At 47.2% G+C, this 16767-nt stretch overlaps 1 protein-coding gene across 2 annotated transcripts in view; it reads right to left on the bottom strand.

Annotated features, from left to right (window-relative positions):
• SMAD2 (SMAD family member 2) overlaps window positions 1–16767 on the bottom strand; it is a 228915-nt gene that overhangs the window by 146709 nt on the left and 65439 nt on the right. For both annotated transcript variants that reach the window (XM_086960358.1, XM_086960359.1), the window contains exon 4: window positions 7181–7466. In XM_086960358.1, the coding sequence (XP_086816484.1) occupies window positions 7181–7413 (233 nt within the window). In that variant the 5' untranslated portion in view covers window positions 7414–7466. The remainder of the gene's footprint in view (window positions 1–7180; window positions 7467–16767) is intronic.

A 16767-nucleotide genomic window follows, 5' to 3' on the forward strand; every position in this document is an offset into this window, starting at 1 on the left:
AGGCTTAACACAGAGGAGTGTAAGACATTTGTTATACACACATTGACAAATAAAAGACAAGACTCAAAAGGAGATTGTTGTAAATATTATCTTTAGTTATGTTAAGTTTGTTAGCCTTTCTTTTATCTTCATGCCCAGCTGTCATGTATAGAACCTCTGAGTGTTCTTATCTAGGTCATCCATGTTGTGGGATTCTAGAGGGTCAGTTAAGGTCTGGTCAGCTGTGAGTATGTAGTGTTTATTTCTACTCTGATGAATAAATCATCTATCAACAACCAAGAAGCATACAAGCAGTATTATTTAGTTTACAAGAGATCCACACCGAATTTGGAAAAATAAGCCTCTCTCAAGTTTTAAGACCAAGATATACGCAGAAAGGTAAGTACGTTTTTCATGAGAAATAATTTACACTTTAAAAAGGGGACACTGCAATTTTCAGGCTTTGCAATGTTAACCTATGGGAGGAAAAAAAATGCAGTTTTGCAGGTAAGTACTCTACTTACAAATTCAGTCTCCGGGTTGTGGTGTCAACATCAGGCAAGGTTCAAATCAGCACCAAGAATGCACCACCAGCAGCACAGAGGAGGTCGGGTACAGAGGTCAAATTCGGGGTCAGGCACCCAATGTTAACCAATAGAGACAGGTGGGGGGGGGGGAGGGGTCGAAGTCGTGCTGCTAGCAGGTCAGTAAAGCGGTGTCTGGTATCAAACTCCTGGACAGAAGCTAAGTACAGGGGGAGGGGCACAAGGCAGCATCAAAAGTACACCCTCAGTGGCACAGGTGCAAGGGGTGTTCTTTGACGTCGGGAAACAGCTTACCAGGCAGGTCGCGGTCAGTGGGAGTCTTCGAGCTGGGGCTGCAGGCCACGAGGTAGAGTACGGCAGGGGTCAGCCCATGGTGGACTCTGGATCAGAAACGCTGGGGAAACTTCGCCACCCGGGCCATGGGTGTCGGGTTCAGAGATGGGTCCGGAGGCGGTTTCGAGGTTACTCTTTTGTTGGTTTCTACTGGACAAGTCTGCAGTCCACGGGAGATTTTGAGTCTTTGTTGAAGGGAGGCAGTCCTCCAAAGGCTTTGGAAGTCATAGGGCGAGTCGTCATTTGGCACAGGATCGTCGAGAGCTGTAGACAGACTGATAAGGCAGGGGCCAAGGCAGTTGATGCCTGTAGTTTCCGCTGGTGCTAAGCTGTAGTGTTCAGCTCTTCTTGTGTCATCAGGAATCTGATTTCAGGGTCTGGGGAAGCCACCTAAATACTAGATTGAGGGGCATTACAAGGGAGTAACAGGTAGAGACCTATGGGTTCCTTACCACTATTATGCCACCTTCCTGTGGGAAGGGGGCATAGCCCTAGCCAGATAAGTTCCAATATCTTCAAGATGGTGGGCACTAACAAATGTGCTTTACTTTACCATCGGCACCTATGGGGTGGAGTTGACGAATGGGGGCACACCTCCTTTACTTATCAAGTTTTCCCACCGGTTCTCACGCCAAAATTGGGGGCTTGTACTGGGAGATGCCGTCTGCTGCTAGCAGCAGAGGCTAGAGTCACATTACAAAACAGCAGGCCTTTGAAGCTTCCCTATCGAGCACTGTGCTCATCCCGGGGGAGAAGGTGTGACACCTTTGCCCAAGATGTGCTTTAATTCTGGCCTCAGAGAGCAGAGGCTCTCGATCCAAGAGTCCTCAAACATGTTTGGTGGTGGCAGGTTGCCTAAAGCCAGTCAAAGACCACACCAGGGTTGGTAGGTTTTCAGGGGCCCCCACTGAGGTGGCCTCTGAGTAAATGTTTTAATGAATTCAACACTGGCATAAGTGTGGGTTTAAGAGGAGGTGTTTGGTACCAATCACTTTGGGGTTCAGTGCAGCCATTATGGTGCTGGGGAACCAAAGTTGTTGAATTTCCAGCCCATGTACTCTCTATGGCTTCCCTGGCACTTACAATATTAGGGAGTAGACTTAAATACTGTAGGGGCATATCTGCTCATGCAGATATGCCCCCACCTGATATATAGTGCACCCTGAGTTAGGGCTTGTATGGCCTGCTAGAGGGGTGACATACCCATACCTTAGGCAGAGCTACTGTACAAGGTACACAGGTAGTGTGCCATGTTGACTGTCACATTTCACTGTACCAAGGCATGAACTGTAGTGACAGAGGTATGGCCTTGGTGAGGGGTCTCTAGGGGACACTCTTCAGTCTTAATGTCCTAGGTACCAAGGGTACCATTTACTAGGGACTTACATGATGGGTGAAGTTGCCAATCAAGGTACCGTTTTAGGAAATGAGAACTGACACAGGGGACCTGGTTGGCAGGGACCCTGTGCACATACAATCAAAACCACATTATTTTACAGGCAAAAAGTGTGGGGGGGGGGGGATTGCTAACCATGTCAAAAGAGGCACTAGCACAAAAGAAGCATTACTTTAAGTGAAAGAAATGGAATTCATTTAGTGCAAGCCTTCGAAATATTTGGGAGAAAGTGAACAGACGATTAAAATATTGCGTCAAAGAGATGTAGTTTGCATTGGTGCATATGATCAAATAGTTTGCACAGTTAATAGCTAGTGTCGCTCAATGGAAAAATCTTCCTTTCAAGAAACAGCTTCAATGGCTTATCCATTGTTGTTTTTGTGAGATGACAACAGGAAGCTTAAGGAAAGAGTAATTAATTTTAATGCTTTTTAGGGCATGACAATAGAGGTAGTCTAAGTTCCTCTAAGCGGATGCATGTGGTGTGGTGTGGGGTTATAGGGGTGTCTTAAAATGTATGTGCAGACAAGACACCAATAGTGCAATCAGGGTCAAACGTTTCAGACCAGTTTAGCAGCTGCAAGTCTTGCCTGTAGCGTCATATTCGTGCAATAGTCTGATCTGAAGCAAAGATGCAAACATTTGATAAGGATATGATCATCAAGGTAAGCTTGGATTGTGAAATGGTGGCATTAGCCTGATTAAGGATGGATTGATTCCGCCTTTTAACCATTGCTTTAAAAGCTGAATTTTTGGTAGTGACAGAACATCTGCATAGTTTTTTTAATAAACTGTAAGGCAAGATATTGCCTGATCAAGAAAGGCTTCACATGCTGCCACTTTGTTTGAAGGTGCTGCTCGCTTGTTTTCACATTTTTTTTTATTGGTTATCAACTCCAAAGGTTCTTGAAATTTGGATGAATGTGTGATTTTTTGCAAAAAGGTTTGTGGTAAAATTGGTGTGATTAATTCATGCGAAGATATAGAGAATTTGGCTTTAGCGTTTGTAAACAGAATTTGAATAGCCTACAGGTCTTTATGTGAAACTGTCGCGTTTAGAAGCATCATTGTGTTCATTTGCAGAGATGATTTAGTACTGAATTGCTGGAGGTTAGTGGTTGCTACCACTAAGGAGAAGGAAAAGCAAAGCCAACTACCTGTAATGCCAGAACCCTCTTTTGGCTTCAACACCACGACCACCCCAATTATGTCAGACTCCACCTCCCCTGTAAAAACTACCAGCGCCAACCCCTTGATCTCCTGGTCCAACGTCAACGACGACGAGACACGCAAGGCCATGAACTCCATCCACTCAGGATCTCCTTCCGACCCCTGCCCACACCAAGTATTCAACAAAGCAGACGCAGCCATCGCACCCCAACTGTGGAAGGTCATCAACATCTCCTTTGAAACAGCGGCATTCCCGGAAAGCTGGAAGCACGCCGAAATAAAGGCCCTCCTCAAGAAGCCCAAGGCGGACCCCAAGGACCTCAAAAATTTCCGGCCCATCTCCCTGCTCCCGGCAAAGGTCATCGAGAAAATTGTCAACAAGCAATTGGCCCGCCACCTGGAAGACAACAACATCTTGGACCCGTCCCAGTCCGGATTCAGACGAAACCACTGCACCGAGACAGCCCTCATCGCCGCCACAACCGACATCAGGCACCAACTAGACAACGGCGAAACATCAGCCCTCATCCTCCTGAACCTGTCAGCCGCCTTCGACACGTTCTGCCATCGCACTCTAAAGACACGCCTCCTAGAAACCGGAATCCAAGAGAAGCCCCTTGACTGGACCACATCCTTCCTCTCCTGCAGAACCCAGAGCGTCCGCCTCCCACCCTTCCGATCCGAAGCCACCAACATCATCTGCCTCGTCCCCCAGGGCTCATCTCTCTGCCCGACGCTGTTCAACGTCTACATGGCCCCCCTCGCACAAGTGGCCCGCCATCACAACCTCAACATCATCTACTACACACAACACCCAGCTCATCCTCTCTCTCACCAAGGGCACACACACCGCCAAAACCAACCTCCACGGGGGAATGAAGGCCGTCGCCGACTGGATGAGGAGCAGCGGTCTGAAGCTGAACTCGGACAAGACGGAGGTCCTCATTCTCGGATCCCCCCCCCCTCAGGCTGAGTTGACTCCTGGTGGCCGACCACACTGGGAACAGCACCAACACCCACTGACCATGCACGCAACCTAGGATTCATCCTCGACTCCTCCCTCTCCATGTCTAAGCAGGTCAACGCCGTCTCCTCCTCCTGCTACAACACCCTCTGCATGCTCCGCAGGATCTACAAGTGGATCTAGACCGAAACAAGAAGAACGGTGACACAGGCCCTCGACAGCACAAGACTACGGCAACGCACTCTACGCAGGAATCCCAGCCAAACCCCTACGACGACTACATCGCATCCAAAACGCTTCCGCCCGACTGATCGTCAACATCCCCCGCCACAGCCACATCACCCCCCACCTGAGAGACCTACACTGGCTCCCCGTCGACAAGAGGATCACCTTCAAGCTCCTCACCCACGCATACAAAGCACCCCACAATGCCGGACCAGCCTACCTGAACAGCAGACTCAGCTTTTACACCCCCACCCGCCAGCTCCGCTCCGCCAGCCTCGCCCTCGCCGCTGTCCCCCGCATCCAACGAACAACCTCCGGCAGCAGATCCTTCTCCTACCTCGCCGCCAAGACCTGGAACACCCTCCCTACCCACATACGGCAGACCAAAGACCTACTCGCCTTCAGAAGACTCCTCAAGACCTGGCTCTTCGAGCAGTAGCAGCACCCCCCCTCCCCATAGCGCCTTTAGACTCTCACGGGTAAGTAGCGCGCTTTACAAGTACTCTGATTGATTGATTGATATAGGTGCACGTTTTAGTAGTGAATGTGGGAGTTAGAAAGGGAAGGCAATTTCATCAGCTTATGTTCCGCTCATCTAAAAAGCTGGGTAACCATCCCATAAAATCTACCAACCTTCACAAATACTTGAGAGAAGTGGCTACCAAAGATTCCAAAACAGGACAGACAAGGAATGGTCCTAACTTTTGAGCTCTCGCGACAGAGGATTTGAGAAGCGTGGCCGAAGTTTTGTTTTTTCAAAATTTTACAAGACTAGCACTGGTCACCTTATAAGTAGTAGTTGGCAAAATTATTACCCGCCCCAACTTGCTGAATATCTGACCATGCGGAACACGGAATGGTTCACATTCTATTCTATGTTCACTCTTACAGAGCTTCTGAGATTCAATTTGGCACCAACTTAAGGTCACAAGCGACCCGAAGATCCCCCAGACACTGTTACTTACCATGATACATGGGAGACAGCTGGAATCAATAATCTGAAGAAAAGGCGGCTGGATTCAGCCTTGGCTGTAGCCAACCTGTTTGGGCTGCGATATTGGGAAAAATCGAGGCTCAAGGAAGATATTGCCAAATCAACTCAAGAACTGCTGAAGAAACTCTCTTTCTCTTGCACCTGGGTGGCGCTAATGTCCTGCCCCATGGCCTCAAAGGAATAACAATATTCCTCCAACCCCTCATGACAGCACAATGGCATGCACCATCTTTCAGATACAACATTTACAGTCATCAGAACCAGTGCCTCTGCTTATCTTGCAGACAAGCTCAATCTCAGCACACTCAACCAGGACATCAGACTGAAAACTAAGAAAAGAAACAAAACAGGCAGCATGACTTTTCCATCTAAGGACCCAGCATCATGGAGCATGTCCCTCTTGCTGCTCCAATTTAGGAAAGAGTTAAAGACTCACCTCTTAAGAGCACTACATAAAAGTGAAGTAACAGTAAACTTCTGCTCCCATATCCTAGATACCTCTCCTAACATGCAACGACTGACTATGCTAGCCTTTGATCCTGAGCAGTGCCTACTGTCTTTTGACTAAGCTAGCACAACACAAATACCACACATTCAATTTTTTGTTGTATAACTCAACTCACTACTTCATCACATTACCCACATTACTACACTCCGGTTACAGGATCAGCCAGATAAAAAGAAAAGTTGTGTTCTCACAGTGCAATCCTTTCTCCCCAACACCACATCTACAAATATCACATAGGCCAACATCGTCCGAATAACCTTTTAATGTGCTTTATAAACAGCAATGGGGTGAATAAAGATGACCCTGTAGGGATAAACTTGGGACTTGAGGAAGAAAGAAAAAAGAAAATCACATTAAGGGACGATCCCCCTTTAAGGCATTAGTGGCAGATGCAGCTCTTTACTTGTTATGTACAGTACAAAGGAACCAATGCTGTGCAACAAGCGATGCATTTTTGAACTAACTACCATTCATAACATTACGTGTACAGACAGCTGCCACAAATTAAGTCTGTTCACGTTCATTGCGTTATTCTTTTTAATCTACCCAAATTTGTGTGCATGTATATAGATTAGTCCTTCTTAATTGTTAAGGATATGATATCAGACAGCCCAGCACATTACAATCATGGCAATAAATGAAAATCTCATGCAAATAAACCCATCTCTTGATTCTTGCTTTAATTGTTGAAGTACTTTTTATGTAACAAAGCATTATGGATTCACAGCATACCAAAAAACCTGAATGGTAATGCCTCAGTCACAAAAGCAGAATTTTAAGGGAATCAATAGTTACAAACAGCTGACAGAGTTGACCAAGGAAAAGATCATCTTAATCTCTAAAGTTGAGATCCTCAGGAAAAAAAGAACAATTATATATATTTACACATCATTTAGCCAGGAAATATTGACCTAATGCAAGAATAAAAGAAATTGGTTGTGTTCAGTACAAAAATATAGCAGCGTTCCTGAGGCTATTTAAAGATCTTAATAAATCTTAGGATTCACACCAGATACAACTACTGGTCAATCCACTGCCCATATGTGCAAATGCATCAGGCTCTTACCTTGGGATGGTGACACATTTTGTATTGCAGTTCTGAGTGGTGATCGCTTTTTCCAGCTCATCTAACTGTCCTGTTTTTTTCAGTTTCTTCACCAAACTTTTTACCGCTTTCTCACACCATTTTTCCTCTTGTCCATTCTGTTCACCACCGGCTCCACCAGTACCGGATGCAGATTTCTTCCAGCCCAAGAGACGCTTCACAACCGGTGGTGTAAAGGGCAAAATGGATGACATTCTCCCTCAAGACGGGACTCCAGTGGTAAAATGCTAGTTGGCCTCTCTTCAGCCTACAGCAACACACAGAAAAACAAAACAAACTTACTAACTTGGAGACACAAGAACTACAGGACCACAATAACAAAGCTACTATGCCTGCAAAGCACACATACTGCTGTGCAAAAACAAGTCTATATAAAACTGCCATCAGTAAAAAAAAATACAAACTCTGGACTTACCTTTAACTCAAGACAAAGAGGTAATCAAAGGAATTTGAATGATTACCGGAAAGCACACTGCTCATGATAATGGATTGCCCAAAGGAACCTCACTCAAATAAAACGCCAGGAAGTTTGATAAGCAACAAATAAGTCTACCTGAGTAGCCACACTTCCCCTTACTCCAAGATGACAGCCTTCACTGTACCCTGGAGGAGTTTCAAGCATCAAGGTAGTCTCATCCAACGCCACCTCACAAAAAAGGTAAACAGTTACCTGCATAATCTTTGGCTCTAAGGTATTCAGATGAAGCATGATCTCACCGGGTCGCAGAAAGAACTAACTGAAAATGACGTCTTGTGAGCTTACTAACATTGGGGAAAAATCAGTCACAAGGATATTTCCAAATAAAGTTGCTTCTGTGGAATAGACCGCAATTTGTGAACTAGGTAAAGTCAAACAGATATATTGCTTGAATCCAAAAGTGACCCAAAGAACTGAGCTTGGGTCAAAAGTAAATAGAGTCCTTAGTCAATCAAGGTTGAGACGATCTTATCTTCGTTTATTACACTGCACTTCACTTCTTCATTAACAATCCTAGCCGCCAACACATGTTTCGTCTTTAGTGGTAGAAGCCAGAGACTTCCTCAGGGCTAATGATAAAAGTAGGTTCTTTAAGGTCAATGAAAATAAATAACAAGCAGTATCGCAGTATTCAATCACGAGAATTATTCAGCCAAACAGAGGTTCGTGGCGAGGTAGGTAAATCGCTTCTAAGAGAGTCTTCAAAAATAGTGAACAAACCTAAAAACATGGCATAGTCCAGCACGAGTCTCTAGCAGTGGCGTCTAGCTCGAGACTCGTGCTGGACTATGCCATGTTTAGGTCTCGCTATTCGATGCGCATGCGCATCGAGCTTGCGAGACTATGGGGGCTTAAACAGTCTTTAACCAACTTGCAAGGAATCGTGGCGATTCCTTGCAGTGCCCGTGAAATTTAAGCTCAATGCGCATGCGCATTGAGCTTAAAAGCGCGTGCACATGCCCCCAGCCGCCTGCCTTGCCCACTCTCTCTCTCACAGCCTCCCCCAGCTCCGCCCCCTCACTTCTTGGTTGCACGGCCGCTAGGCCGTGCCTCCCCTAATCTCCTCCCCCCTCCTCCTCCTACTCTCCTCCCCCCTCCCCTGCCCGCCGTGTCGCAGAACACCCCTAAAGAACTGTTCCTTACGGTCGCCTCCCTTGCCAACCCCAAACCCATTGAAATTCCAGCAAGCCTTACACTTTGCGAAAGTTTGGCAACCTTCTTCCGTGAGAAGGTGGAGAACATTTTCCTCCCCCTAGACAAGCTAGTGAAGTCCCCCTCACTGAGGGAGACCTCTGATCCCGCCAGATCTGAAACTACGCTTCAATACTTCCTGCCCATCACGGAAAAGGAAGTGAGGAGTCGCCTACTAAAAATTAAATCAGGCTCCCCTCATGATCCCTGCCCCACAGCAATAACGAAACTAGCACCAGATGCAATTGCCAGGGGCCTCACTCCTCTCCTTAACCAGATGCTGGAGATAGGTGAATACCCCTCAAGATGGAAGCAAGCCTCCATCCTACCCTTGCTAAAAAAAACCAATCTAGACATCACTGAGATGAACAATTATCGCCCAATTGCCAGACTCCCCCTCCCGGCCAAAATAATAGAAGGCTACCTGAACACACAACTTAGTTCCTTCTTAAAATCAGCAGATGTACTTGATTCCTCCCAGCACGGATTTCGAGAGGAGCACAGTACGGAATCCGCCCTGATTAAATCCATGGAAGATATCAGGCTGGTGATGGATGCAGGGGGCAGAGCGGCCCTGATTCTACTGGACCTTTCTGCGGCCTTCGATACGGTCCACCATAAACTATTGGTGGACCGGTTGAGGGCCTGTGGAATTCAGGGAAAGGCGCTAAAAATCCTTCAAGCCTTCCTATCTGATAGATCCCAGACAGTGGCACTGGGCAGCTACGAATCACGCCCTTTTGTACTTCCCTGTGGTGTCCCCCAGGGGTCTTCTTTAAGCCCAACCCTTTTCAATGTGTATGTCTCTACCCTCGCCCCGGTAATTCGATCGTTCGGCTTTCAACTCACGGCATACGCCGATGACACACAGATTGTGGTGTCCCTTCTTCCCGGCAACACTGAAAACACCGCAGACAGATTTAGAAACTGCATGTCTGAAGTAGGCCGTTGGATGGCTCAAAGCTGCCTTAAGCTAAACTCCTCAAAGACCGAGGTCCTGCTCTTTGGTGCCAAAGATAACTTCTGGTCCCCGAGTTGGTGGCCAGACGAAATGGGACCTCTCCCAGAGCCGGTGGATAAAGTGAAGAATCTCGGGATTCTGGTGGACTCCACCCTGACTTTCAAATCCCAGGTGAATGCCCTCTCCTCCTCTCTCCACTTTACACTTAAAACCATCAGAAAAATTCTACCATATTTGGAGAAGAAACATAGGAAAACCATTGTCACAGGTCTAGTGCTTTCACGCCTAGACTATTGCAACAGCCTGATGCTAAACGCCCAGCAGAGCGTACTCAACAAACTCCAACTACTGCAAAATGCAGCCGCCCGCCTAATCACTGACACACCCAAATTTTCCTCGGTATCCCAAGATCTGGTAAAATTACACTGGCTACCCATCCGTAAAAGAATCACTTTCAAGGCGGTATGCATGGTTTTCAAGGCCCTCCACGATACAGGTCCCAGGCACCTGAAATCTCTTTTCCACTGGCATAAACCAGCAAGAACTCTGAGGTCAGGACAACTGGCCCTGGTTACAGTCCCCAGAACTAAAAAAGCTCGCTGGGGTGGTAGGAGCTTTTCCCTTGGAGCGGCAGAGGCCTGGAATAAACTCCCTCTGGTGCTCAGACAAACTCAGGACCGGATGGTCTTCAGAAGAGGACTTAAAACATGGCTCTTTACTCTGTAAGCACGCTCCTTCACACCAGCCTATCCTTTCAGCGCCAGGACACCTCCGGGTAACAGAGCGCTCTACAAATGTGTAAAATAAATAAATAAATAAATAAATAAATAAACACAGAAGCTTGCCTGTTAATTCACTTGTTGAACTTGCATCTATTCCAACAACAACGAAACTTGGATATTGGCATCAGTATACTAGAAGGCGGTAAGGCAGCAGATAAGTCTTGAAAGCGGCTGTAGCCAAGCCATTATTACATTTCAGTTTAAGTGCTCTCTCCCTGTTACGCAAACTAACAAAAGAATTATAGAGTACGAAGCTGCTGCCTGATCACAACACTGGCACTTCCTTTGTTACAAATTAAGCACTAGTAGGGCGGCTGTCACTCCGTGTTTGCAGCTATACACTAATAGAATTAGCAGTGTAGCTCCACTTTAGGTCATATTTATTTTTGGTGTGTATAACAATATGTCCACAATCACAGGCTATTAAGCACAATCAGACATTAAAACCTAGTTTCCAAACTCGTTCATTGGCAGTTTTCCCCTTTAAACAACATCGCCTCCCCCATTTGAACACCTTATGTGCTCTGTGTACGTCTCCTTCGCCCTCCCCCCACTCACCCTCTCTTCCCACCCTCGCCCTCTCTTCCCACCCTCACCCTATCTCTAATTTTACTTTTAACTTCTCTCTGACCCCTCGTCTCCTCTTCCCGTGCCCCTCGTGCATGTCTGCCTCGCCGCCCCGCTCCAGGCGCTCATGTCTCCCTCGACTCCTCCTTTCTACCCTCCTCCCTCTTTCCTTCTGTTTCCCGGCATCTTTTCTCGCACGCATCTCTCTAACCCCTCCCCCCCATCTTCCGTTTTTAATTTGCGTAACAGAGAGCACATAAACCGAGGTTTAATAGTAATTTGGCTACAGCCACTTCAAAGCGGCTGTAGCCAAGTCATTATTAAATTTCAGTTTATGTGCGCTCTCCCTGTTACGCAAACTAACAACTAACAAAAGAATTATAGAGTATGAAGCTGCTGCCTGATCACAACACCGGCACTTCCTTTGTTACAAATTAAGCACTAGTACGGCGGCTGTCAATGCGTGTTTGCAGCTATACACAAATAAAATTAGTAGCATAGCTCCACTTTAGGTCATATTCATTTTTGGTGTGTATAAGAATATGTCCACAATCACAGGCTATTAAGCACAATCAGACATTAAAACCTCGTTTCCAAACTCGTTCATTGGCAGTTTTCACCTTTAAAAAACATCGCCTCCCCCATTTGAACACCTTATGTGCTCTGTGTACGTCTCCTTCGCCCTCCCCCCACTCACCCTCTCTTCCCACCCTCACCCTATCTCTAATTTTACTTTTAACTTATCTCTGACCCCTCGTCTCCCCTTCCCGTGCCCCTCGTGCATGTCTGCCTCGCCGCCCCGCTCCAGGCGCTCATGTCTCCCTCGACTCCTCCTTTCTACCCTCCTCCCTCTTTCCTTCTGTTTCCCGGCATCTTTTCTCGCACGCATCTCTCTAACCGCCCCCCCCCCCCCATCTTCCGTTTTTAATTTGCGTAACAGAGCACATAAACCGAATTTTACTAGTAATTTGGCTACAGCCACTTGAAAGTGGCTGTAGCCAAGTCATTATTAAATTTCAGTTTATGTGCGCTCTCCCTGTTACGCAAACTAACAAAAGAATTATAGAGTATGAAGCTGCTGCCTGATCAAAACACCGGCACTTCCTTTGTTACAAATTAAGCACTAGTACAGCGGCTGTCAATGCGTGTTTACAGCTACACACAAATAAAATTAGTAGCGTAGCTCCACTTTAGGTCATATTTATTTTTGGTGTGTATAAGAATACGTCCACAATCACAGGCTATTAAGCACAATCAGACATTAAAATCTAGTTTTCAAACTCGTTCATTGGCAGTTTTCCCCTTTAAACAACATCACCTCCCCCATTTGAACACATAATGTGCTCTGTGTTAGGAAGGCTAAAAAAAAAACACGCTGTGTAAAGCTGATGCCTGCTGAGAGCCCAGGCAAGAAGCCGGGGTGCTTTTCAAGAATCCATCTAATAATGTTACGTATGTCACCCTTTCTTTTCAAAAGAATTGGTTTGAACCAGTTTCCCACAGCTCCCACCAGGGCGCATAGTCTCTTTCTTTCTTTCTCTCTGTCTCTCCTACTCTCTTTCTTTCTCTCTCTCCCCCCCTCTCTCTCTCACTCTTCCCCTTTCTATCTCTCTCTTTCTCTACCTCCCTCTCTCTCTCTTTATCTCTCCTCACACTCTGTCTCTCCCGCTCTCTTTCTCTTTGGCTCTCTCTCCCCCTCTCTGGCTCTCTCTACTCCCCTCTCTCGCTCTCCCTCCCCACTCTCTTTCTCAGTCTTTCCCTTTCTCTCCCTCCCTCTCTCTCTCTCTTTATCTCTCCTCACTCTTTCTGTCTCTCTCCTATCTCTTTCTCTCTCTCCCACTCTCTCTTCCCCCTCCTTCTATTTCCCTCCCTCCCTTTATACCTCTCCTCTCACTCCCCCCCTTACTCTCTCTTTCTCGCTCTCTCCTTTCTCATCTGTTGATCGTCCACCCCCACACACAACCCCTTAAACACATCCCCACACACACACACAACCCCACGCACAGAAACCCCCCTGCACACACCCCCACACACAGAACCCCCACACACACACACAATCCCCCCAACACACACAATCCCCCCCAACACACACAACCCCACACACACAACCCCCCCCACACACACAACCCCACACACACACACACAACCCCCTCCACATGCATCCCCCCACACACACACAACCCCCTCCACATGCATCCCCCCCACACACACAACCCCCCCCGCCACACAACCATCTATCGATCTATCTATCACCCTCACTCTATCTATCACCCTCACTCTATCTATCGCCCTCACTCTATCGCCCTCCCTTCAACAACTGGTTCAAATATGTTCTCTCAATGTTTCAAGCTTTATTACAAATGTCCCAAAAAGATGTTCTGTTCTTGTTTTTTTAACGGCCTACACCCAGTGACTGCAACACTTTTAATGTTGGGCCAGGCTACATATTTTCCCATGTTTACTGACAACGTGGCCTCTGTTTACAGTAGATGCTTGCCCACAGTTACTTCCAACACTTTGCACTGGCACTTCTTGTCCTACAGCTAAATTCAAACTGTTCTGAACTAGAGTCTCATAATTTTCAAAATTTTGCAGTAAAACGATCAAAGAGGTACTAACTTAATTTCGACATCATTATCGAAGTGCAGTTTATCTTGTCTTCATCAGTACTTCGTACATCTCTCTAGAGATGTGGCCTAACGACCAGAGCTGCCATCTAAGTCATGTAAATACAAAACATGTTGCATTACAAAGGCTATAGGTGTCACATTCGCGAAAGTTATAACTATTGGCATCGTAAATGACAAAGCTATCAATTTAGCTATTTTAAAAACCAACACATAAATAAAATATTTGTCATTTACAAGACCAACAGCTCCAACTTTTCTAATGCGAGACCTATTGCATTTCCAATGCTTGTTTAGGTTTGTTGGTGTTTTCACTATTTGTGGAAACTCTTAGAAGCGATTGACCTACCTCGCCACGAACCTCTGTTTGGCTGAATAATTCTCTTGATTGAATACCGCGATATTGCTTGTTATTTATTTTCATTGACCTTAAAGAAACTTCATCACATGTCTAGTATCGCTCCGAAGAACCAAAGATTTGTGTCTGTGGTTTCAATAGAGCACTTGCTGCAGTTCAGTGACAGAACTATTTTGTGAAACAGAGATGCAGGTTACCTTAGAAGCCTTTGTCTCTTCCTTTGATGGCTTTGTGTGGCAAAGTACAGTCTGCTGACCCCTTTCCCACCAATGATCAGTTGCCGCCTTACGTATCACCCTGTCCCCTCCTCTGTTCATAGAGCCGTATCCCTTTAAGACATCAGCTTCCTCGGCCGATCATGTGACCTGGTCAGCTGATGTGTTCTCCTTGAAAAAGGAAGAGACTGAGGAGTTGGCATGCTCCTCCTGGAGTCAACCGCCCGCACCGGTGGAGCCTGAAGTAAGGACCTTTATCATCGCGCCTGGCCTTGGAGGACTTTGGAGCCCTGCAGATCCTGGAAGGGAAGCGGAGCGAAACGACCCACAGAAGGAAGCGCCGGAGAACCGGATTACAAGAAAGAGGGAGACAGACCCCCTCCGGCACCCCGCTGAAACCTGCCACGGCCCCGGAGGGTCGTGGCTTGCAAAGGTACGGAGCCTGTTGGGGGCCGCTTGGGAGACACGGAGGACAGGAGGGAGGGGCGGAACGCCCGCTAAGCCGCCATAGCCGAGTTTACCTTTAAGACACTAAATCTCTCCATAGCGCCGAGCGTACTTAAAGTATCACTGGTGACGGTCGGGTGTTCTGTTGATCCTTCCCTCCCCGGTTTTCTCTGATCTTTCGGATTCGAATAAATTTCCTTACGAGGCCTTTTTTTCTTTTTTTTTTTAACAAACATTTGTATTGACTTTTCCAGTGCGAAATCATACACCAAGCATGTAAGTATCGAGTAACACACGCACCCCCCTTCCCTCCACCCTCCCCCCCACCTCTAGGACCAGGACATAGTCTCTTCTTTCCGATAATTCAGCCAAGTCCTTCTCACAAGTCCACACTGATACCAGCCCCAGTTTCTCAACCCATTTCCGTTCAATGGAGACCAGGGACCCAAGCCCCCTTACCAAATCAAAGCCCTCCATCCATGCTTTGGGCACCCCCTCGCCTTATACGTGACTCTTTCGGCCGCCATATATAGGTCCACACCCCTCCTCCACTCCTCCAGTTGCAGTAGGTCAGGTGCCCCCCATTTCCTGGCCATGTCTCTCTTGGTGACCACTAAGGCCAGCACCAGAAAAATCAGCAGGGGCAAGCCAAGTCCACATCATTCGTCATTTCCAGGAGGGCAAGTTTGGGGTCTGAAGGTAGGGTAGTCTCTAGCACCTCTCCCAACTCTTTCAGGACCTCCCCCCAAAAGATCTGAATTTTCAAGCATGACCAAACCGTGTGATAGAAGTCCCCTTTGTCATGACCACATCGAAGGCAGCACGGGTCAACCACTCCCCCCAATCTTATGCAGGCGCACTATATCAAAGTAGGTCCTATGAAGGATATTAAATTGGATCAGCCTGAGGCGGGATTTAATCGCTACCTCCCTCAGATGCATCAGTATCATACCCCAGTCTACCTCATCCAAGTCCCCTACCTCTCGCTCCCATGTGGCCCTGAGGTTCCCAAGTCTATCCGGCCTATTATTCATTATGGTTTTATACGTTAGGGACACTGCCTTGCCAGGAATCCGTTCCTGTAAAAGGCAGCCCTCCAATGGAGCATACGCCGGGAGTGCCTCCGTCAAAGCCCTCTCCGCCCTCCAGGCATGTCGTAATCGCATGTACTTAAAATATTGTGTGCGGTGGAGCCCATATTCCTGTCCTAGCGCGGGAAAGGTCTGTAGCACCGCTTTCATCACATCTCCCAGAGTCGATATGCCAATGGCTTCCCAGCTCTGGAATCCCTTCAATTTACTAAGCTCCTTCAACCAGGCGCATTTCCATAGTGGTGTTTGTTTCGGCGGTTTGCGCTCCCACCCTATCGCCTTTGTCGCCCTCGTCCATACCCCCAGTGTGACTCTCGTGGCAGGCAGCAGTTGGGGCCTCCCTTTGCCCCGTATAGATAATGTATACATGTGTGTTTGTCCATGGTTTGTCTTTCTAGCACATAGGTGGGGTGAGTGGCCGGGGCATGTATCCATTCATTTATGGAGACCAAATGTTCTGCCCAATAGTAAGCCTCTACGTCGGGCAGCGAAATCCCTCCACTATATTGGTGTCTCTGCATGGTCGTCAGCGCCACCCTGGGTTGCTTCCCCAGCCATAAAAATGCCCTCAATTCCGTGTGGATGTCCGGAAGACCAGGCGCTGCAGGGGAAAATATTCATTTTGGAAGGCATACAAGAATCTCGGGAGCAAGATCATTTTAAACATCGCTGCCGGGCCTAGCAGCGTCAGGGGGAGCGGTTAATATTCCTTTCATAGGAAGGTGTACTGTCGTTCGTTATAAATATCCCCAGGTAGACAAATCCCTCCCTTGTCGTTTGTAACCTCTCGGGCAGAGTGGCCCACGCCTCCCCTCCGTGGTGATCGTAAAG

The sequence above is a fragment of the Lissotriton vulgaris genome, chromosome 3_1 (genome assembly GCF_964263255.1).
Source record: "Lissotriton vulgaris chromosome 3_1, aLisVul1.2, whole genome shotgun sequence".
Classification (NCBI taxonomy): Eukaryota; Metazoa; Chordata; class Amphibia; order Caudata; family Salamandridae; genus Lissotriton; species Lissotriton vulgaris.